Source organism: Topomyia yanbarensis, chromosome 3, assembly GCF_030247195.1.
Source record: "Topomyia yanbarensis strain Yona2022 chromosome 3, ASM3024719v1, whole genome shotgun sequence".
In the NCBI taxonomy this organism is placed as follows: Eukaryota; Metazoa; Arthropoda; class Insecta; order Diptera; family Culicidae; genus Topomyia; species Topomyia yanbarensis.
In genome coordinates, this window is record NC_080672.1 from 46,847,631 (window position 1) to 46,873,535 (window position 25,905).

Genomic DNA, 25,905 nt, shown 5'->3' on the forward strand with positions numbered 1-25,905 from the left:
TTGTTTTATAATTAAACTATATGATTTATTACTATTTGGTTTTCTCACTCGACTTCAATAAATTTAACACTAGGAATTATTAATTGTCTCCGTGTACGACAACGGCTAAAGATCGAATGATCTATATCTTTATTTGTTCTCATGAGAGTATCTTTTTAGTACAAATTCGAATGCACTCATAATGCAGAATATCCAAAATCATTGGGATATTACAATTCTCCCCTTTTTAGATGAATTCATCAAGAATTATTCTTTAAAATATATCAGGAAAATTTCAATAAACTTCGACATCGTATTACGACTTTGTTTGATTATTAATTTTATATGTTTAACTGCTTCAGTTGGTTGATGCGGCCTTCGATCTCGTCATAACAGGACTACGTATCAACACATGATGCTTTTTCTCCGATTGGATATTTTCTGGTATCATAGGAACATCCGGCAACCCTAGGAGGTCGTCATCTTCCGAAATACTTCTGGCAAGCTTCTCGGATTCTTTCATGCCCATGGTTATGAACACTTTTGACTGACCACGCTGTTGGTGAATCATCTTCAATTGATTTCGATGAGCTGTGAGCTTATGACCATTCAGAGATATCTGAAAAAGATTTTTAGACAATTTTTTAATAAATTTGGAATCCAACCATCTAGGTAAATCTTTTTTATCAAAATTTTTGTAGTACAACTTATCCCCCGCCACTAGCTTATCAAAATGTTCATCGTTTATTTTTACTGATTTCTCAGTATTGGGATTATACAAATATTTTTTGTAATTAAGGTGTGGATTAATTAAATCCAGCAAGGTTTTGGGTTTAAAAGAAAGTATTTTTTCTGAAGGAAACACTCCTTCCGTCCCAAGACAGCTATTTCGGTAATTTATTAGAAATAAATTCAATCGGTCTTCGATATCCAAAGATTTCGTCTTTTCATCAAACATATATTTTTTTAAAACGTCTTTAATCACCCTCACCATTCTTTCTGCTTGGCCGTTGCTTTCAGGGTTATAGGGTGGACTTTTGAGAACTTTAATCCCTTGGTGTTCTAGGAACAAAATAAACTCTTTAGAGTTAAAAGGGGGACCGCCATCTGTCACTACAACATCCGGAAGGCCAAAACGTGCAAAAATAGGTATAAACTTTCGAATTACAGATTTAGCATTTGTTCCATAGCGCATCATTTCTACTTCTAGCCATTTAGAATGACTGTCGACTATTAACAGAAAGACATTTTTATCAAAATAAAAGAAATCACAGTGCAATCTGCTGAACGGACGCGTTGTTGGAATCCAGGTTTCTGAAGATTTTATTTTTGGTATTATTGTCATTTTTGCACAAGTTTCACATTGTTTAACAAACTCTTCAATATTTAAGTTCAGGCCTGGCCAATATATTGTCCTTCTAGCTAATTGCTTCATTTTTGTCATGCCATTATGGTTAGCATGCAATAGCTTTAGAATGGCGGGTTTAATTCTCTCAGGGATAACTACTTTATCTTCCATCAACAAAACATTATCAACAATTTGTATTTTCTCTTTAAGCGCGTAAAAGTTTCTAAATTTCTTTGTTACATTTTTCGGCCAAGTAGTTGTAACAAACTTTATGATTTCTGTTAGAAACTTATCCGATTTGGTTTCTTTCGAAATCAACGCAAAGTCCAACGGAAAATCATTTGAAAAGTTTAGACTGTTTATACTTTCTGGATCTACACCTCCAGGGATTTTTTGGTCTAGGGGAAAACGACTACAAAAGTCTGCATTCCCCATTTTTGAACCTGGTCTATATTCTATTTCAATCTCGTAGATAGAGAGCTCCATTACATATCTTTGTAATCTTGTTACAAAGACTGAATTTTTTCCCTCTTTCCCAAAAATCCCCAGTAAAGGTTTGTGATCAGTAAATACCTTGAATTTTTGTCCGAAAAGAAATTTATGAAACTTTTTGACAACACAAACTAGCGCAAGGGCCTCCAGATGCAAAATTGGATACTTTTGTTGGGCAGTGTTTAATGAAAAGGAAGTGAAGCATATAGGCTTCTCCAATCCATCTACTATTTGAGCTAATACGCCACCTAATCCATAGGAAGACGCATCTGCTACTACTACAAGCGGTTTTGTGGGATCATAGAAATCAAGTATGTTAGCCGATAACAAACTATTTTTACTTTGTTGGAAAGCATCTTCACAAGCTTCCGTCCAAACAAAATTTGTATCTTTTCTCAAAAGATTATATAGACATCTAAGTTTAACTGACATGTTTGGAATAAATTTATTATAATAGTTTATAAGTCCAAGATAAGCTTTTAATTCTGTTTCATTTGTTGGCGCCATAGCTTTTTCTATCGTTGATAGTTTTTCCGGAGAGGGCAGTAATCCGTCTTTAGTTATCAAATGTCCTAAGTATTGTAGCGATTCAACAAAAAATTTGCACTTTTTGAAATTAACCCGTATATTTGCCTTGGTAAGTCTTTTGAATACTTGAACCAATTTGTCATAACATTCTTTAAAATTTTTCCCTGAAACCAGGACGTCATCGAGATAACAGCAAACACCTCCAAGTCCTTCCAGCACTTGATCCATGACTTGTTGGAACATAGCCGCACTTGATGTTGCGCCCTGCGGTAACCTGTTAAACGTGTATAACCCCTTGATCCTATTAATTACAACATATTTCTTTGAACGGTCAGATAGTTCGAGTTGAGTATACGCTCCTGTTAAATCCAAGGAACAAAACACTTTTGACCCTGCTAGCGATGCAAAAATGTCCTGAGCAAGTGGAAGAGGATAAGTGTCCGGAATTAAAACCTTGTTCAAGGAAACTTTGCAATCAATTACCATGCGAATTTCTCCATCCTTTTTTGGTATTGCGATCACCGGTGATGCCCACTAGAGTGGGACATGGTTATATGAAAAAAATTAAATTTCGCTCCGAGTAACTTTTTGGGTCCCATTTAGCTCCCAGAACAACTCTGCAAATTATTAGTTCGATCGGTGAAACTATATTTTTGCGCCCACGGTTTAAAGTTTATATGGGATTTCGTATGGGGAAAACGTCTTTTGCAAATTAATTCTTCCAAGAGTCGCCCGTTACCTCCTAAAAATAAATAGATGTCCGATTTTTATAGGAAATTTGTCAAGGAAATAATGTCTAGAAGACCATGAAACGATCTGATGCTTGTGGAAAAAGTTATTAAGAAAAAACCGATTGATGCCCTGATGATTGATGAAAATTTCACTTTTCATAGCATCACTGCTGCTGACTATCGAATTATATACAAATTTTTTAACTTTTTCTAATTATTTACAAAAAAGCCTCAATTTATCCCTCAAAACCCTTACGAAGTGGCCAAACAGTATAGATAATTGATTTAGACACATTAAGAGAAGACCAAAACAAAATTGCATATAATTGGACAACCAACAACAGTGGTGCTAGAAAAAATGAATATTTTATCAATCGTCAGACCATAAATTGGTTTCAGCTTAATAACTTTGTTCTCAAGCGTCAGATCGTTTCGTAGTTTTCGAGACTTTGTTTCTTTGTTAAATTTCCTACAAAAGCCACATAACGGTTTATTTTTAGGATGCAATGGGCGACTCCTGGAGGAATTATTTTGTGAAAGTTAATTTTTCCATATAAAATCCCATGTAAACTTTAAACGACGGGAGCAAAAATATAGTTTCGGGGATCAAGCTAAGAATTTGCACAGATGTTCTAGGACCCAAATGGTACTTAAAAAGTTGCTCGGAGCTGGAATCTATTTTTTGTCCCACCCTAATGCCCACTCACTAGCGTTAGTAGCTGATATCACTCCCTGCTTCTGAAGCATGTTAAGATGGTCCAAAAACTTCTCTTTAATTTTATATGGTACTTGGTATGCCCGTTTAAATATCGGTTGCTCTGATTGGAAGGTTAAATCGGCTTTGAAACCTACAATAGGTTCGGAAAAATCCTTACTAATAAACCTTCAAAAATTGTTGTTTAATGTTACCAATTGCTTCTTCACGGAATTGGTTTGGACCTAAATGGTTAATCCTACCAGGACATTTGAAGAGCAATTTCCATTCTGGATAAAAAGTCTCCATCCAGTCTCTACCCAGAAGAGGTGTAAAATCAGTTTCACTTTTCAAAACTATAAGTTTTTCCAAGCTACTGCATCCATTGAGTTTAACATCAACTAAAATCTGCCCAGCAACTTCAAGCCTGGATCCATTAACCACCACTATTTTCTTATTGCATGCCTTTATATCAACAGAATGAAAACGTTTTTTAAAGAGTGTCTCACTGATCACTGCAACCGCTGACCCAGTATCTACCTCCATCAGCAACTTTTGACCTTGAACTTTAACCTCGACAAAGCACGGCTCGCTTACATTTTTACTACCTCCAATCTTCATGCAGTTAATGTCGGATTCATCACTTGACTCATTTATACGTATTCTATTGAATTTGTCAAAAGGTGTTACATCTGCCGAGTCCTCTTGTTTAACAACCTTTACCGCATTTTTGTTAAGAAACCAGCAATTCTTTCTAATATGTCCCACACGCTTGCAGTAATTACATACCGCATTTCTATGCCCATTCCACTCAGCTTTACCCTGTGTTGGTGCGCTATAGTCCCTATTTCTTGTACGACTACCTGCACGATCTTGACTCCTACTTCCAGACCGAAATCGCCTGCTTCGCCATTCCGTTTCTCGACCATTATTGTCTTCATTTCTTCGACCTAATCTATGCTTTACCGAAAAAACTGCTCCTACTTCATTGGAATCGACGATTTCTTTGGTTCTCTAACCAGCCTCTTCGTCACTAATAATCAATTTTTCTAGTGCTTCTAATGTTATTTCTTCTTCCATCAGTATCTTACGTTGCAACTTTTTGTCACGCAACCCAAAGATGAGCCTATCACGTATAGCTTCATCCTTAAACTCTTTGAAATTACAACTTTCTGCTAATAATCAAAATTCTCCGCACTTTCCGTTGGCCCCTGAAATTTATTGTAGAATTTGTACCTATGCATAAGTGCCGGTTCAGTCTTGTCAAAACGACACTTCAGTTTTTTGATCATCTCCTCATAATCTAAATCATTAACATTTTTTTTTGGAAAAAGCAACTTGATTTCATCGAACACATCATCGCCACTTAGGGAAATAAACCATTGCTTCTTTTCTTCAGGTAATAAGTTCGCTCTATGTAATTGCAAAACGATTTACCAACGTGATAGTGGTCTATCGTTCCTATCATACCAGGGACCGACATGCTGTTGCCTGGTCTACTAATGAGAACGGATTAAATACTCACTTATGTTGCAGCTCACTACTCACCGATGCAGCTTTCTCGGGATCTCTCTCTGGCGGTGATGGTATTTGGACGGCCAGTAGCACGTGGTTCTCTCCGATTTTTTTTATTATTTGGCAATCTTCAACCGGTTCGCTCGCACTGGAAGTAATCATAAGACACTCCGTTCGATAATATTATTCTCTCGACTGCCGACGATCAACACCTCGCATGCAACTCTTTCAACTCCTCCGCTGTTCTCCCATGCAATTTATCCCTACGATCGCCTGATCGTCTGATTAACTCCTCTGTCTCAGCTCTCACGACTCATTTAAGTCCCTCACGCTCTTGGAACTCACGATCGTTTTTTTTGTTACACTCTCGTGAGTTTTCGTTACTAGTACACTATATGACAAAGATAACGACTCCGAACACTGATCGAGAGCTGTGGAAAAAATACAAAATGGAGTTAACTATTTTATAGTATAACAATAAAGAAAGAATTAAACACGCTATTAGTTCACCACCAGGAAAGGTAATTCACTGAAATGGTTTAGAGTTTAGGTAGAAACCTTCGTAGCCTCGCTCAACAACCACTCTAGTAAAATGTTACCCACAAGTGCGTTGTCTGCCATGCGGTTTGCTCTACACTCTACTTACCCAAGCTCACCGTGGAATCTTTCCGTCTGAGCTGACTGTACGTGGATCCGTTTCACTTCTCGTCGCCACTTTAATAACCTTGTTTTATAATTAAACTATATGATTTATTACTATTTGGTTTTCTCACTCGACTTCAATAAATTTAACACTAGGAATTATTAATTGTCTCCGTGTACGACAACGGCTAAAGATCGAATGATCTATATCTTTATTTGTTCTCATGAGAGTATCTTTTTAGTACAAATTCGAATGCACTAATAATGCAGAATACCCAAAATCATTGGGATATTACAAAACTAAGAATTCTTCAAGTTATCGCACCATATAGCCAGATAACCATTCCTTGTGAGGAGGAATTCTTATATTGGAAGTTGTGAGTGTAGGGTTACCCAGACAAAAATTCACATTTGTTCCAATTAGTTCGTATTTCTCTATTATGGTAATTTAGTCAAATCGAACTCAGTAACACTCTTGATCAAATAACTTTCGGATCAAAATCATTTGCATTAATCCTCAAAAAGGCAAGCTAAAATTGTGACCTCAAGAAGAATCGCCCGTAAGACCCAATGAAGGCAAAAGCCTCTTTATTGTAGTGAAAAAATTGAAAGCTCGAAAACGCTCGATCCAGAAGTCCATTGAAACTAGAGAACTGTAACTAGCCGGGCCTCTGAGACCCCTTGCCTTTTTGGTTCAGATGACGTTCAGAAAAACCGCATTCGGTTAAATGGCGTTTGGTAGCGGTATTCGACTCAATGGCAATATCATTCTCCCAAACGGTATACAGCTAAATTGTATTCGGCCGATTGACTTTCGGCCAAATAACAGGCTGCCAAATCACGTTTGACCAAACGACATGTGGCCAAATGGCCGGACACTGTCAAAATATAGCCTAAAATAGGATAGACAAAAATAATCAGTGAAAATATCTCTTCTTATCTGAAAATTTAAAAATCAAGACTACTGAAATAATCGAATATTTAGTATTCTTCGGAACCATGGAATCATTATGAAAATGAATGTTCCGAAATTTTGATTTTTTTACAGATCTAGCTCTGGTCTGCCGTACCTCGCTGGGCCTACTTACCTCATCTTCCCCTAATACTGAGAGCGAACACTGTGCCGCATTGTTTGTTTAATGCCACACACGCGTGTCATTCGTACATTTTTGCCTTTCTCATATAGAAAGGTTATGCAATCACTCTGAAAAACGTCAACCTAATCCCGGCCCGGAGGGCCGAGTGTCATATCCCATTCGACTCAGTTCGTCGAGATCGGAAAAAGTCTGTATGTGTGTGTGTATGTGTGTATGTATGTGTGTGTGTATGTGTGTGTGTATGTGTGTGTGTGTGTATGTATGTGCGTATGTGTCAAATAATGTCACTCATTTTTCTCAGAGATGGCTGGACCGATTTGCCCAAACTTAGTCTCAAATGAAAGGTGCAACCTTCCCATCGGCTGCTATTGAATTTTGGATCGATCGGAATTCTGGTTCCGGAATTACGGGTTTCAGAGTGCGGCCACACAGAAATTTCTCATAAAAACTATACGAAAAATTAAAAATAGAATTTTTATTTTTGATGCTAAATGTATTCAAGGTGCATAAAACGTCGAGATTTGATGCAAACACGAAAAAAAATTGACGAAGATTCACTTTTTTGGATTTTGCACATTTTTGCCTTTCTCATATAGAAAGGTTATGCAATCACTCTGAAAAACGTCAACCTAATCCCGGCCCGGAGGGCCGAGTGTCATATCCCATTCGACTCAGTTCGTCGAGATCGGAAAAAGTCTGTATGTGTGTGTGTGTATGTGTGTATGTATGTGTGTGTATGTGTGTGTATGTGTGTGTGTGTATGTATGTGCGTATGTGTCAAATAATGTCACTCATTTTTCTCAGAGATGGCTGGACCGATTTGCCCAAACTTAGTCTCAAATGAAAGGTGCAACCTTCCCATCGGCTGCTATTGAATTTTGGATCGATCGGAATTCTGGTTCCGGAATTACGGGTTTCAGAGTGCGGCCACACAGAAATTTCTCATAAAAACTATACGAAAAATTAAAAATAGAATTTTTATTTTTGATGCTAAATGTATTCAAGGTGCATAAAACGTCGAGATTTGATGCAAACACGAAAAAAAATTGACGAAGATTCACTTTTTTGGATTTTGCACATTTTTGCCTTTCTCATATAGAAAGGTTATGCAATCACTCTGAAAAACGTCAACCTAATCCCGGGCCGGAGGGCCAAATTTTTTTTTCGACTCGCATAAGGTTTCTGGATTTTAACAGGGGCCCTCCCTTTCAACCCCATCATCTTTAAACCACCACTATATTACAAAGCATACCAATTTAAGCTGGGGAGTCGTTCGTTCATGGGACTCTCGCCCTCCTCACATACCCATCCCCGCATGACAAAATGAGTTTGCAAGCAGATAACATTGATCTAATGCTGATTATGCTAATGGAGTATGATATTTTTTTGTTTCAAGTGTTTCACCGTCGACACGTAGCTCATCAAGTTCGTGGCTGGCATGCCATTGTGTATAAGTGCAAAGTGTACTAAGAATGTAATGGACATTTCCACAATTATGTTGAACATAAAAAGCCTCCGTGCCATAGTTTAGAGAAATGAGAAAGGCACAATTGCACCGCTAGGTGGATTAAAACAGGTTTTTATAAAGTAGGCACCGAAGAGCAGAGCAATCTTCATAACCCACAGAAGGGTGGTTTAGCTAGTTCCAATTCCGAAACAAACCTATTAACTACGCTGCAATGAGTGGTTTATGAGGCACGTGAACATCAGCGAAAAGCGAGTCTGCCGCAGTGGGTTGATGACGGCATTTTTTGCCTTTGATTTGATTAATTCATACCAACTAAGAGACATTTGCTAGTGACTAACCTATACATTTATTTTGTTTGAAGGGTAAGAAGAAAAACATTGTCACCGACACTCACTGAATCGTTTGTTGGCCAGCCCTTTGATCTGTGCTTTGACCTTTTTGCGTTCATTTCGTTACGCGGTGCGTTGGGGGTGGCGCGCAACGGATCGAACACCAACAACAACCGAGCAGCTTCCTCGATCAAAACCATAGTCTCAATTTGCATGAAATTAAATTCATGATAGGAATTTATTAAACCACTCTTCCCTGCCACCGTGCCACCGAGACCTGGCGGGTACATTACAGAACTTGATTGGTTTGTCGTTTCCGTTTTCTTATTACCTCTTCGGTTTGGGTTGGATGCTGGACGCGATGCTACTACCATCTTTGAACGCTGACTGCTGCTCGACGGATAATTCATTGCATTATTTACTGGAACAGGAGAAAATATAATAAAAATTGCCCTCCACTACCGCGCCGACATCGGTACATCGAGATCCCCGGCTCCACGGATGACCAAATCTTGGCGAACTATGGCCGGTAAATCTGCGGGCAGCTGCCGTAGTTGGCTTTAAAATTCCTTTTATTTCCCTCTTCGTGAGCAGCGCAGTGGAGCAATGCAAAAATGTACCTTTTGCAGTTTTACTGGTGCACTAAATCCACGTCCGCGTAATGTTTTATCCCCGCATTTTTAAGGGCTGAACCTTAACTGGCAAACTGGTTGCGTAGGGTGGGAAGCAGGAGCTGCCCAAACACCGGCCAGCAGCGCGCTCACTGCATAGGAGGCAAGCTTGAAAAAAGCAGTGCATTTCATAAATTATTTAAAAATGGTGGTGGAGATGGAAGTTTAAATTTATTTTTCCACCGCTCGCGGCGAAAATTGTTCGAGTGCTCTCTTTCTCTCGGTCGGACCGGGACCCTTCTATGTCCCCATATTGCATTGCGCGCCCGGCCACCGCTACTACTGGCCCTTCTAACTTGGGATGTGCGAGGATGAGAATTGCTGCGAGAGATGCTTCAGCTGCCCGTGAACAATGTGAAGCACCAGCTTCACTTCCGGTGGATTTTCGTTTTGTTGGATTTGCTTTATTTTGGTTTTATATGGCACGGTGAGAACAACTATGAGTTTTGATCTGTTATAGTATAACTAAAATTTCTCGGAATAGTTCCTTACGCGAAGAAAGATTTGATGTACTTGGTAATAAAAATATAATGAGCTCTTCAACCTACTACCATAATAATCATGATAGTGTGTTGAACCAGCGCTCATTAACTCTTTATTAATAAGAACAGCGAAACACTCCACGCATAAGGAACAGTTACATGCTTGCTTACGAAAAACCCGCCAATCAAACTGCCTGTCGGTTCGAATTCCGTGTCCATTCCATCAACCTGTGGTTGACCCCTTTCAGCAACGACAATCATCTCCAGCATCCGTGTCCTGATGTTTGAACAGTCGCCTTTGTAATCTGCCATTTCCAGTCGGCTTTGTTGTTCCTTTCGCAAACATGAAACAACTGGCGATTCATTTCGCCACCACAAACCTGTCTTTGAACCAACAACTGGATCCCAATGCTAGATCAGACCAAACCAGACCAGACCAGACCTGTCCGGTCAAATGAAGCGAATAATTCATCAAACACTTTGTTATATTAATCCTCGCAGAGAACGACAAATTCGTCCTCTCGCCCACCCACAAGCCGCATTTCATTCAACGAGTTTCCTCGAAATACGCATGTCGTCTGCAAAAATTCACCCCTCCGCAGCCGAGCGGACAGTTCCGCAGAATGCGCACATTTGTCGTCAAACAAAGAAATCCGAAAACGTGATAATGAACTTCTCACCGAGGGACCGGATTTGTTACGATGGATGATAGGGAAATTATACACTTGCACAAGACCGGAAAGGGGCTTTGGTGGAAACGTGACCAAGTGTTGATAAACTCCCGCAGTTATTTGGCATCATTAAATTTGCAAAACCGTATCCCACCGTGGTAGTGTGAAAGCAACTCGACCGCAGTTCGTACAACAATGGATCTGCAGGGAGTAAAGAAAAGCATCGTTTTCGGGGTACTCCGGAGAAAAAAAAAAGTATTCCACTAAACTAAGGTAATCAAATTGCTCCTCCCGCCTGCCGAAGACTGAAATTGTGTGACGCACAAGAAAAAAAAACACCAACAACTAGGTAGATTGAAATATTGATAACTTGAGTTTATCGTTGTCTCTGTACCCTTTTCAAGTGGAAAATGAACTTATCGAAGTTACGAAGGGAATTGCTTATTTCCGGTCAATTTCATACCCATCAGGACGGGACCCAGCATCCAACGTAGAAAAGGGGACAGGGATCCGGGACCGCAAATGCCTAATCCTGTTTGTGATGCGTATGAATGAGTATCTAACGTTACGTTGCAGCTGAGGGACAGCGCTAAATTGGATTAGGATCAGGACACAGGCGAAGGATATGAAAATATTTTCGTTATTTCCCGAATGTTTACCTGCCAGACGTTGGGATCCAAAGCATACTTTAGGTTCGGTATGACTTGAGGAGAAATTGACTGCGTTGATGTTGTGTGAGATTACTCACTAACGCGTATTGCGGAATGCTGAGATTGCAAACTTGAAAAGAGGAAAACTATATAACGTTGTGGAAAAACTATCTTGCATAAATTAGTGTTTTCTTGTAGTAACTAATTTCTATTGGATGTGAACGAAATATATTGAGCACACAATATTGAATACAAAACTCCCCTTCAATTTATTAAATACACACCGGTAATGGCACTTCTAGGGATATCCATATCGTATTGTGACGCTCCTCGGATCGTTGAAACTTATGTTAAATTTAGTGTATTCATTCGTACGGTGACTCCCGGAGCGAGAAGTCGGTCTTTCAAGTCCGTTCAGTGTATAGCAATAAAGAGTAGTGCTAATCCACTTTCCAGATTATCTTGTGTTTTCTCCGCCTCATCGAGATTCTGGACTTTTTTCTTCTTTTGTGTGTGCGTGTTAACTGTTACTCGACCATTTGAGCAGTTGCAGCTTAGGCCCGTGCAAAAATGATTTACCCTGTGAGTGGTTCAGCTTAAGGTGTCGTAACAAAATCGGCTCCCCGGCTCAAAGTTAACCCATGCTAGTCCATGCTAGACCTTACGCGATTTTCTTCGGATCCAAAGACAAAAAGTATTTGAATTTATTGCAGATTTCCCGAGTTCTGGCGAAACGATATTCTGCCGTGACAGAAATATATAAAATACGACCCGATAAGCACCGGGTGGTTGTAAATAGTACCAATCAGGAAAATGATATAACTGGCTACTTCCTTTTTAGGAATGAGTGAAGAGTATATGTACCAGCAAACTGGGTTGAACTCCGTGGGGTCATCTCCGATTCGAGTCTGAATTGTGAGGATCTGTTGATCAGTCGCAGCTGTCGGAAAGAGAACATATCTCAACTCATACTCTTATCGGGCGACCTTCCCTAGGTCTGCCCTACATAACTACCTCCTCAAGGTTCGTCTACCTGTTTGACTTTTTTGCCGATGGTTATGAACTGTACTAAATGCAAACAATTGGGGGACACAGCCTTCCATTGTAGCAATAAGGTTCGTTGTGAGAAATGCAGTGAGAATCATGTGGATGATTCCAGCGGAAGGGATATTGAAAAGTGTCTCTACCTGGATTTTCCTGACCTGTCGCACCGACAGTTGGGAAAAATGTTGAACATTCACCATTCAACCGTCTCCAGAGTGTTGAAGCGGTTCCAGGAGCGGTTGACGTTGGACCACGGCAAAGGAGCTGGAAGAAAACCGGGACCGGAGAACAAAAAGACGGAGGGAAAGGTGAAGCGGATGATTAAAGCAAATTACAACGTCTCAAGCCGTGATTTGGCTAAAAAGATCGGCATGTCGCAGAGCTACGCCCAGAATGCAAAGAAGAGAGCTGGACTACATACATACAAGGTACAGAACTTCCCAAACCGCGATGAGCGGCAACAATCGACGGCTAAAACTCGGGCACGGAAGCTCTACGAGAAGATGCTGACAAAATATGGCTGCTATGTGATGGACGACGAAACGTATATAAAAGCCGATTTTAAGCAAATTCCGGGGTTGGAATTTTTCACCGGCAAGAGCAAGTTCTATGTGGACGACAAATTTAAGAAGAAGAAAATGTCGAAGTTCGCCTCCAAATATCTCATTTGGCAGGCCATCGATGGAGCAGCACTGGACAATGATGAAGCGGGAACTTCGGAAGAGCAAGAAGACAGTCAAAGACGAGAAGGACATGTTAAGAAAATGGAAAAAAAACTGAGAAACTGGTACCGGATGACACTGTAAAGACTTTGATGGAGGGCATCAAGCGAAAATCGTTCAATTTTATACTCAAGGCTCCATCGATTAACTTTTCTTTTGATTTTTGAAGTAAATATATGTATAAAACTAACCTAAAATTTTGGTTTGATTTTAAACATTATAAGAAAATTGGCATGACATTTTCGGTGTCGCAATAATTTCGTGTTCGCCCTTTACTATCGTGATGTAAAACGATGCAATGCATATTAAAATGTGTGTAACCTTACTTGGATTTGCGTGTCTAGATCATCGAAGTCGCTTTGACCACATTGGCCACCTGTGACGGCTCTTGATGACCACGGGGAACTACCTATTTCCTAGCGAATTCTCTATTGATTTTTATAAACTTGGTCTTAAATGAAGGGTACAGTGTTCCCATTGGCTGCTATTGAATTTCTAATTAATCCGACATCCGGTTCCGGAATTACAGGGCGATGAGTACGAACACGCAGCAATTCCCAACGTATACGGCGATGAAAGTAAGAAAGTGAAATTTTTTCCGAAATGTGACCACAACTGCTTGTTTTGCTAGTTCTAGGTCACTAACACTCATTCAAAGTCTGTTTGGTGAACATTGACGGTTCCGGAAGCCCCGGCGGAAGAATCGAAATTCAGGATAACTACTACATCGCTTTTTCGGTGAAGACTACACCGATTAGACCAAACTTAGTCTCAAATGATCAGTATGGCATCCCTAAAAACTGTTATTTAATTTCATTTCGATCCGATTTTCTTTGGCGGAGTTACGAGTTGTGGAGTGTGGTCACGTAGAAAACTCTTATTCAAAACCGATACCGCGATGAATAAAAAGAAGGAATTTTTTTTATTGCCAAAATGGGAACCAAACATCTTGCATTTGTCATTCTAGGTTACTAACGGCCATAGGTGTGCGCATCCTTTTCCATTAGGTGGGGCTAACAGCTTAAAAACATTGAGTTATGTTAAGCCTTCATTATCAGTTAGATTTCTGGTATTAGTTCGATTGTAAAACAGTTATTTTATTTTGTTATTGAAATTTTAGTTTGTTTCATTTATTTCTTAAATGTAGAAATTGGTTTCTCAGAAAAAGGTAACCAAAGTATTTCTGTATCTTATTATCATCCCATTTTAAGTAGGTTTAAAAATTAACATTAAATATTTTCAAAATCCTCGAAAAAAAATTCTCGTCGTCTTTGACGCAAAACAATTCTCACGTTTTTTGCAATATGATTTTTTTAAGTTTATAAAATTGACAATTTTTCAGTCCTACATAACTCGTAAACTATTGATGCATGGATTTTTTTTTGACGAATAATTAAAGTTGTGATTTCGTATGAGTTGATTGGAATTTTTTTTTTAATATTTTTTTAACATATGCCTTATATATCCTGCAAAAAGCAAAGCCAACAATAAAACGCTATCAATTGGAAGTCTGCTTTACCATAAAAGGTTATTAGAAGAAAATGATGCGTATTTACTGTAGTTCAAGGATACATTGCACAGTGGCCCTCCATAGTCCAATAATACAAAAAAATATTTCGGCGAAAGCGTGTTTTTATCTCGCGATTATATAATTATGGATATATGTTTTTTTGTTTCAAACTTAATTTTGCCAATATTGAACTGTTTGCCAATATTGAGCTGAATTCCTAGGATGGTTCGTTATTTACCGATAAGTAAATAATATTGATAATTGATTGCTCGTCAGAGTTTTCTTTTGTCGATTTGTAGCTATCAATATTAGTATTTTTATCAGACAACATTACTAATAGCTGTGTTTTAAACGATAATTATCGGATTTTAGTGAATGTAGAGTCCAGAAAGATGAGTATGTTTGAATATGCATTCGAAGAATTTAACTAAAAATTTTGAATTTGGCTTAATTACTTTTTCCCTCGATATCTCCCGCGATTTTTTCTTCAAAATGGTCTTCATACTATTCAGTTCCACTTCAACTGGGATTCAGCAGCGCAAGTCTACGTTCAGAATGCCTGGAGAATCTATGATGGTGAATATGTTTGACGAGTACAAGACGGAAAAATTCATTTCACATTTTAAAATTATATTACTTAATATTACTTTAGATCTAGAAATTATACAGCTTAATTGTTATTTTCACAAAATTTCTTTTCGATCGGATCGTTTCAACTTGAGTTATATTAATTTATTGGAGGGTCCTTTTTGAAATACATGTCGGTACGGAATATTCGATGTACGGCGCACTTCGTATCACTACGATGTTCTCGAATACGGATCTTTTGAGAAAGCCCGTTACGATTCATACCATATCCGTAGTTTCAATTCCCAAATAAATTTGAAGTCAGGAACTGTTGCTCTGTTTTAAAATTATTGGTATCATAATGAGGGTATTTTTTCATGCGAAAAGCACTATTTTTACGGTGGCTAAAACACTTTGTGTTCTTAAAATTTTTTATGAAAATTTAAAATAATTTGAAATTTTGTCGTGAGCTTGCTACTATAATCACGAACAATATTCCAAAATTGAACATCGGTGTGTTCACGAGGTATCATGCTCACTGGAAACGATATCAAAATATTAGCGTAGCAGCTCAAAAGCTGCAGTTTCGAGAATTTTCAATGAAAAATCATGTTTTTTAGCAAGCACAGCAAAACGTGTACTATTTGATACTCTAAAAAAGAGCAAATATATGAATGATTAGTGTTATAAGAAAGGCCTTATCACGCTGTTAGGTGGATACAATGAATTTTTGAATGTGAAATTCGGATTCAACGACCCAAAATCTATTAAAGAAATTGTTGGTTTTTGTGGTTTTTATTCGTCTCGAATAAAAATTTGACTTGATACCTGCCTTTAATTGCTGCACAAGCTGCTGGTCAACACCTCTGGCTGCTTTTTCCAGTATCTGGTCATTGAAATAGCATCCTTAGCCATGTTTACATTCTATATATTTATAGAGTGTGTAGGTTTGAGTTGGGTGGAATTCCGGGCAGTTTGGGGAGTTTATCCTATTCGCAAAGACGTTGACATCATTATCCCGGTAGTACTATTGCGCAGTCTTACTGTAGCGGATACTCGCTAAATCTGGCAAAAACTTGGGAAGGCCCCGGAGAGACCTAATTAATCACTAGACGATTATAAGACTTTCGTAGATGTATAACTCGGATCATATTGTAGGTTGTGATGAAAATCAGAGAGTTACAAATTTACTTGCAAATTTACTGCCAGATCATACACTTTTCTGGCAAACTTGTTTGCAACAACAATTTTATACTTCTTGGAAACATGTGATCTTTGGTAACATAAAGCTTCTGTCCCGAAAACTGTTTGAAGTCATTTATTGAATTTGTTCAAATCCTGATCATACATCTGTCAGACCAGCGATAATGTTTTGCTTTACGGTCCAGCTCGATTGCATGATAGCCCTATATCTGAGGAAAACGACGACCCCGCTTCGACAACACAATGGCACCTTCCAGGACAGCAGGACCATTGTGATCATCATACTCGGGTTTTCGTTTCTTTTGTGCAGAATTAATTCTCTCTTTTTCCATTGCGTGACAATTTATGAAAACATTAACTTTTTTAATTTTTTTGCATTTTTGCATCTCAAGAGAAAAACATTGTAAGCAAATTGCAGTCAAAAATTTCAAGAAGCGACCACAAAGAGCACAACACCGGAAAAGAAGACTCATCACTATTCTACATTCGTAGAGTTTCAAATGTTTTTCCAACTTGGATATTTTTTCAAAATTGTTAGCATTATTTTGGGAAAACTTTGTTAAAAAAATCAGAGTGGATCTCAACATACGAGCTATTTCAATTTTAATAGGCCGCCTTCTATAAAGCTACCTTGTTTTAATACCAATCAAATTTTTCTTGAACATCCAAAATTCAAGAATGTTACAATGAAAAGTTTTACAACTGAACAAAAAGCAAAACGTAAATAAAATCAGTAAAAAAGTACAATGAACTGGCTTCAAGTTTAAAAAATAGTTTTTATTTGGCTTTTTAATTTTTTTAGCTTCATTTTATGATATTTATTTTTCAGTATGTAAATTCAGACCTAGATTTTTACTTAAAATTACATTTTCAATTTTTTAAAAAATCTATTTATTTTGTGAATCTCTAATGGTTTTATAATAAAAGTGATGACAATCGAAAACTTCTGAATAACTTCTGAGCAACTCCGAGAACCAAGTAGAAAATAGAAAATTTTCTTTCTGTAAGAAAACATTTAATAACACTTTTCGGGGTTAGTAAGTTGTCCAAAATACACTTAGATAACATAGTTAGGAAAGAAATCTTTTTTGTTTCGTAAACCAGTGCTATTTATAACGACTGGGTATTTGATACGAACCATGGTCGAATGCATTGAACATTTCCAGGGAGCCACTTTTCAGTCACGATCCACACACATATTTTCCTCGATTACATACCTCCAGTGATAGCAACACTTTTCCCAAAATTCGACGATGCCTTACAGGTTGTCTACTGATTACTTTAACGAGTTTTAAAGTTTTTAAAAAAATCTAGAACATTATTAACAATTAACAATTAACAAACTAACATAAGTTTCTCGGAGATGGTTAGGCCGATTTTCAGAAACGTTGTCTCAAATTAATGGTACATTATCCCTATAGACTGTTACAAAATTTCGTGCGGATCGGTTGCAGGAATATAGAATGAATCGTCCGGTCACATATAAAATTCCCATATGAGCCAGAACTAAAATTTTTATTTCAATCGAGGAACCCCATGAAATTTCAGAAGTCGAATTCGTATTTTTGATGCCAAATTCATTTAAAATGCATGAAACGTCGAGATTTTATATTATCCCCAAAAAAAATTGTTTGAGAAAAATCAAATTTTTGGGACTTTTTACCTTTGTAATATAGAAAGCTTACGCAATGAGTCAAAATTTCAACTTTTTAACCGAGTCTCTCATACCATTCGATTCAATTCATCGAGGTCGCAAAATGTCGGTGTATGTATGCGTGTGCGTATGTGTGTGTTAAATAATGTCATTCAATTTTCTCAGAGATGGCAGAACCGATTTGCACAAACTTATCTCTGAGAAAAATAAGTGACATTTTTTGACACATACGCACATACATACATACACACATACACACGAGGTTTATTATTCATAGTTTCAGGAGCTTAGTCACGATTTTCGTAAATCGTACGGTTTACGAAAACGTTATTTTTTGTTCACGAATTTATGAACGGATTTTTGCCTTTCTCATAAAGAAAGGATATGCAATCACTCTGAAATCCGACTTTTTAACCGAGGCCCGGAGGGCCGAGTCGCATATACCCCTCGACTCAGTTCGTCGAAATTGACAATTGTCTGTATGTGTGTGTGTTTTCAAAACTCACTTATTTTTCTCAGAGATGGCTGAACCGATTCGCTCAAACTTGACTGATGAAAGGTGTAATGCTCCAATAAGCTGCTATTGATTTTTTGTCGATCGGACTACCGGTTCCGGAGTTACGGGTTGAAGAGTGCGGTCACCCAGCAAATTCCCATATAAAATGGTAACACCATGATGTTCAAATGGTGTTATACATATCAAAAAGGGTGCAAAATAACTCAGATTTGCGGATCTAGATCACTAATGATCATTCTAAGCAGTTTTGACCACATTGGCCACCTAAGATGGTTTTTGATGCCACCAGGTACTTTCCAAGTGCGTAAGTTAATCTCACTTTTTTTTTCTCAGGGAATTCTTGACCGATTTTTATAAACTTGGTTTCAAATGAAAGATACAATACTCCCATGGACTGTTATTGAATTTCATTCGTATCTGAGATTTGATTCCGGAGTTACAGGTTGTTTATAGCGACCACATAGGAATTCCCGTATAAACCGGTACAATCGTAATACTTCAAAGGTTAAAAATCCATTTCTATTTGCAAGTCTAGATAACATCATTTCAATTTACAAGACTAGATCTTTGATGGCCAATCAAACATGCTTTGAATATAATGTCCACTATCGAAAGTTCCGGAATTTTCGGGTTCTGGACGTATTCCAGAATTAGTCACATCGATTACTCGGTGATGACTGAACCGATTTTCATAAACCAAATCTCAAATGGTGGGTATAATATGCGGTTGGGTGTTGCATACTCCATCAGCCCCCTCTCAGCTTCCTCTCACACCATCTCTTTCTACATCAACCCCTCTCCCTCCCCTTTGACCTACATTCTCTTCATCCGCCATATACATTTTTACAGAATTTCGTCCCATAGCCATATATTATAAGTGAATTTGGAGTCGCTCAGCTCAAATTTGATATCGAAAAGATCAGATCAGTTCATGTTAATAGTTGGTAATGAATACGAATGAGAACATAAACAAACTATCCGATTTCATTATCGGCAATTCGGTTCTTGCGGATTAGATTTCACCGTACTTTAGTGAACTGTAACTTTTTACATTTCTTATAAAAGAAATGTATAGAATTCGCTCAAACTTTCAAGATTTTTTCCGAGGCCCGGAGGGCCGAGTCTTATATACCAATCGACTCAGCTCGACGATTTGGGACAATGTCTGTGTGTGTGTGTGTGTGTGTATGTAACGGACAAATTCTCATTCGTGTTTCTCAGCAATGGCTGAACCGATCTTATCCAAACCAATTTTAAATGAAAGAACTAAAAAACAGTATGAACGCTATTAATTTGTTTTTGATTCTGATGTTTAGTTTCCAAGATATGAATGTTTGAATGTGTAAAAATGACGTTATTTGCAGTTTTTTTTAATTATCTGCCGAAATTGACAACATAGATTAACACTTTATATGTTTTTAGACAGCTTTAACGAATACCTTTCAAACAAGCTATAGATTGTTGAAATCGGACCATTATCAAAAGAGATATTTAACATTGAATGCGGACGAAAGATTTTTATCATTTCCCATTGCCAGAAATATGACCAAAAACATGTAATCTATTATTAACGCCAAAACGGCTTATTTTAGGTCAATAGTATCTTCGGAGAATATAATGGAGGCAATACGCCCTTTCTTTTGGTATTGTGCTTTTACTGATTAATCTCCCTATGAGTGAGATATTTTCACAAATTTTCTTGGAAGTGGTTATATCGAAATGATGCCTTCAGCAAATTTGTAGCTCTTACTTTTGCGAATAACTTTACTGAAGACATAAAATATCTATTTTGAATACTTTAAAAGTTATGGCTTGTTGTTTGTGGATTACCTTTTGTCGCCCATTTATTGTTCAATATAGTAATAATCCATTGAAATAAGCCAAACATTATTACGATAAAAAGAATTTTGTATTTCATTTTTCTATCTACAACCGCTAGAAATAATCACCGAACACTTCCAAGTTGTCTGGAAGGAACTTGATACCTTATCAGTGCAAAAATGTTCATTTGTACGAACCTTCTGACTGCAATTTTTCTAACTTATAACCAACGGATCGATCGGAAACATATCGGAAAATGAAAGTGAAGTAAATAACTCCAAGCAACGGCGTAGCCAAGAGAAGGTTTTGGGGTTTAACAACTTCCCTCCCTACCACACCCAAAAAATATATTGGATTGCAATTGAAAATTTATTGATGCAGACTGATTTAATTCAGTATTACAATAACAATTATCTGATCCGTACATTGATAACCTGTTGTTGTAAACATCATGAGGACTTTTGATAAATTGTCAGAATGGGGTCCTGATATGTAATTGATCTATTGGTCTTGATTTCACAGTTGCCTAATAGCATCAATATCAAATTCCTGCCTGAAATCATTCCAATAGAAAATTCCAGAGTTCTGTAATCAATCATAATCCTCAGATTTCTTTTCAAATTGAGCTCGCTTTTGTAGAGATGTACTGTAATGAGGGTCTTTATTTAATAGAAAGCGAAGTTAAAATTGATTTAATGTCTATGAAACATTTACTAAAAATGTTTTTGCCTTTCTCATTCACTCTAAAATTCGTCAATCTAATCCCGACCGGGAGGGCCGAGTGTCATATGCTAATCGACTCAGTTCGTCGAGATAGGAAAATGTATGTGTGTGTATGTATGCATGTGTGTGTATGTGTGTATGTGGAAAAAATATGACCTCTGTTAATCAGAGATGGCTGGATCGATTTGCACAAAGTTAGTCTCAAATGAAAGGTACAACCTTCCCATCGGCTGCAATTGATTTTTTTTATTGATTGGACTTCCGGTTCCGGAGTTAGGAGTTGAAGAGTGCAATCACACAGCAAATTCCCATATAAACTGAAATGAAAAATTTTCAAAATCAAATTTGTATTTTTGATGCCAAATGACTTTATAATGCATGAACCATTGAGATTTGATATAAACTCGAAAAAATAATGTTTGAAAAAAATTGATTTTTTTGGACTTTTTTGCCTTTCTCATATAGAAAGGTTATGCAATCACTCCAAAAATTGTCAATCATACCGGCCCGGAGGGAGTATGCAGTGAGGGGTTGCTGTTTTAAAATTAAAACTAGTTTAAAATTTCTTAACAAGTTGAAAATTTTCGGCAGGACCCGGACCTCCCGGATCTTACTATGTGATACTGAAACATCGCTTGAAACCAGCGGCGGTCAAGCGATGTTTCATTATCACATAGTATCTCAAGATCGTGGCTGTCGATCCATTGTACGTATGTGCAAATCGTACTGAACATGTAATATTCATTTCCACCATCGTATTGAACATAACCAGCCATGGAATCGTAGTCTGGACAAATGAGAAAAGCCCAATTGCACCACTAGGTGGATCAAAATAGGTTTTTATTTTGGGAATGCGTCGAGTTGAAATGAAAACGTAATATGATTAATAACGAGGATAACACTTTCCGAATGTAGAGAGAAATTTATGAAAAATGACGATTTCCATTCGACTCTAGCAGGTCCTGGTCGATTTTGATGAGAATTTGATTTTTGTTGTATGACCAATTATATGTATAGGTCAAATGTTCCAAAACAATAATTTAAGGTCAAGATAGCATCATTTTGAAACCGCCAATTTCGGAGGTTTAGTATCTTCGATGAGTTTTACAAACGAACAGCGCATCATTTGATAAAGTAATTTTGACGGTATATCGTCCAAGAAGTATTTATGGTGAATTTTCTCAGGTTAATATTCATGACTACAATAAAGTCTCAACAAATTTGCTAAAGACACGAACTCTGTTACTATTGTCTGAAAAATTAATTCTGCATAATTTTAAAACTTCAAAAATTACGGTTTCGGAATTATGCCGTTTGGACAGTAAGATCGATTTTCACCAAACTCCCACAAATTGTAAAATTTGTATTGTAAAAAAACGTAAGGGCGATACTTCAATGCTGATAGGTGGGACCGAAAAATTAACCCTCAAAAAGGCAACCGGGTCTCAGAGGCCCGGCACCTTACAATTTTTTTGTTACAAAAAAATGTGTATGCAGTATAAGCTTGGGCATGGAAATGTTGATAAGTAGCTTTGAAATCTATAACAAAAATAAAGAATTGTGAAATTTTCATCTATGGAGTGATGCGCAGCTATGTTTGAATTTTTTACATGCACAAAAAGGCAAGCCGGGCCTGGCAGGCCCGGTGTGCATGCAATATTTACTAGGAATACCACGGGTTTTATACATTAATATTTATCTGAAAAAAACATTTTGATGAGTTCATCTTCATATTAGCAGGAATATTTTTCATGTTTTGATTGATTTTATCTTTTTACCTTTTCTTATAAGAAAAAAATCTTGAAAGTTTGAACGAATTCTTTACATTTCTTTTATAAGAAACTAGCTGATACCCATCGCGCGTTGCTGCGACTTTCAACGAAATACGAGAAAAAGACAATTTGTTCCGAGGCGCCATCTGGCAGGTAGATAATTCCAAACCAATAGCACACAAACACGCTCCAGAACGAATGCGAGTCCATAAATCATATACGTTTGCGAGTCCATAAATCATATACATACAAACATTGACTTTTATATAGATACATGTAAAAATAGCATACGATAATGACGTGTGAAATATTTTTTGGGTAAATACTTTTATTCCACCCACTGTGGTCTACTTGACAATTATTTGGATACAACTTAACCTAACTCTGTCGTTATTGTCTATTTTTGTTGTCTATTCTTTGTGTTATAGTTGTCGTAATTATTCAAATTGTAGGTTCTAAAAATTTAAATGGCTATAAGACGATATGCCCATGTTTTCAATCGTCTCAAAGAATCTGAAATAATGGAAGAAATTCGAGCAAATTCAACAGCAGACGATTTCGAAACTGATTTGCAAAGCGAGGAAGAAGATGTGAATGATATTGCTTCCGACGATGAATCTAATGCAGAAAAATATGAATAACCGGAGTGGTTATGCATCAGAAGAAATTAATAGCAACCCTGAAACATTTATTGGTCGTGTTTAAACGAAATGGAGCTCAGAACCAATCGACAGTCGACGTGATCTTCCGTGTACTCACCTTTTTGAACAAAATTTGACCTTTTTACATCCATCGCCTTATACGCTGAAATCGAGATTTGCTGCGTATTCGTACTCATTATCCTGTAATTCCGGAACCGAAAGTCGGATCAATTAGAAATTCAACAGCAGCCAATGAGAATGCTGTACCTTTCATTTGAAACCAAGTTTATAAAAATCGGTAAAGAATTCGCTGAGAAATAGGTATGACATTATCTTAGGAACCTGGTAAGTTTCCCCGGGGCATCAAAAACCGGCATAGCTGGCCAATGTGGTCCAAGTGCCTTCGGTGGGTCATTAATGATCTAGACATGCAAAGCCAAGTAATGTTGCACATATTTTAATATATATTGCATCATTTGGACATCATGGTGGTATCAGTTTCTATGAAATTTGCTGTGTGATTGTACTCTTCAACACGTAACTCCAGAACCGAAAGTCGGAACAATAAAAAAATCAATAGCGACCGATGGGAAGGCTGCACCTTTCATTTGAGACTAAATTTGTACAAATCGGTCCAGCCACCTCAGAGAAAAATCGGTGAGATTGTTTGCCATATACATACATTCATACATACACACACAAACACACACACATACAGACATTTTACGATCTCGACGAACTGAGTCGAATGGTATAAGAGATTTGGCCCTGCAGGTCTCGGTTAAAAAGTCGAAATTTCGACCGATTGCATAACCTTTCTATATGAGAACGGCAAAAAGGAGCATGAATTTAGACGGGCCTGAGAGGCCCGGCTTGCCCTTTAATGTTAGGATTTTAGCTTGCCTTCACAAGGGTTAACCAACGCCAAAGGGACTATATTCTATATATACTATCATTTTGTCAATTTCAATAGCAAACACAAATTTTAATTTAATCATTTCAAATACTTTATGAAGTTTTGGGTTTCGATCACTGAATCCTGCAATCTAGGATGTAAAAAACACAATAGTTCTTAAATAGGAAATAAAACCAAGTCTGGAAATATTCACTGTTGATTTTCTTTGAATGGTATCACTGCTACTATCGCTTTTTTCAAGAAAAAGTGTTGATTTCTTAGTTCTCAGTCGCGTTGTAAATTTGAGTAAATTATAAACTTCAAATCGATTAAAAAAAATCGATTTTTTGGCTCAGTACAATATACATAACCCCTTTAGGAAAATTCAGTTTTCCCACCACAATGCATTTATTGAGGAATTTAGATATTTTATTAACAGAGCATTATCAATAATTCGTTTGTATGTCTATTTTATTGGCCATTTTTTCGCTTTCCCATTGATTTGGTTTGAGATTTCTAGCACTGATGTTGTCCTATGCTGATTTGAGCGATTCTCTGAGTCCTGCCACTATCCCATGTAGTATGTGTTATCAAAAACATCGCGAAGTATCAAGTTCTAAAAGTTCTCAAACGATATAATATCTGAAGAGAGTAATAAGAGTTATAAGAAATGTCTCATCACACTGTTAGGTGGATTAAAAGCGTTTTTTACTACAAATTTTATATTAGATGAGAGAATCTGTCGACATTCTTACTATTCTTACTATGACTTTCAGCTATCAACTTGGTATCGTTTGTTGGTTTTAATCGACAATTTTATTAATTGTGTGTTTAGGCTAGCCTCAATTCGTTTGATTTCTTAACTGTATTTTCGATTTAAGTATAACACTTTTTTACATTTTAACGACTTTTAATTAGCTAGAGGTTACTGGGTAGGGAAAGTTATGAAAATTTAGAGCCCTAGTACTCCAGACGCCTTTCTACTACTACCAGCTTCGCAAATTCTGTAGCATAAGCACTCAAGTTAACTAGCAGAATTTTCATAATAACTTGCATCAACTTTAGACAATTCTAATACAGTGAAGATCCGTTTTAACAGCCCTTTGGTGAGTTTTAGGCTGTTAAAACGGGGATATAGACAAAGTCGGGACATATATTTTTCTTTCTTTTTAACAAACCGAAGCTCTTAAAATATTCTTCTTTAGTCCCTAGATATAGCTTCATAACCCTTTCCGATTATTTAGTATAAATTTCGCTTAATAGGGTCAGACAGCAAAATTTAAAATAAAATTAAAATTTGGATTTTTTCATATTAAGGATCTCTAAGATAAAAAAAAATATGCTCAAGAAAAAATTTACTCGAATTCGACATGGTTCGTCTGCTAGAGCTCATCAAACTACCAACTATCAATTTTCATATGAGGCTGACAAAATCGTGGACTCATAAAAGCGGGTCTTCACTATAAACTATCAATCGTACAATGTAATGGTACAAAAACATGACAACAATGTTCCATAAATACCTTCTCGTCTCATTGC

The 25,905-nt window shown here is 37.2% G+C and overlaps 2 protein-coding genes across 3 annotated transcripts in view; both read right to left on the reverse strand.

Annotated features, from left to right (window-relative positions):
- Positions 1 to 25,905, reverse strand: part of LOC131693780 (transcription factor AP-2-epsilon) — a 402,059-nt gene that overhangs the window by 371,802 nt on the left and 4,352 nt on the right. The window lies entirely within an intron of this gene.
- On the reverse strand, positions 226 to 5,639 carry LOC131693781 (uncharacterized). Its single transcript, XM_058981910.1, has 2 exons — positions 5,321 to 5,639; positions 226 to 598 (listed from the first exon to the last, which is right to left on the reverse strand). Exons 1-2 carry the CDS (start codon positions 5,447 to 5,449, stop codon positions 338 to 340), a joined length of 390 nt encoding a protein of 129 aa, XP_058837893.1. The 5' UTR covers positions 5,450 to 5,639; the 3' UTR covers positions 226 to 337.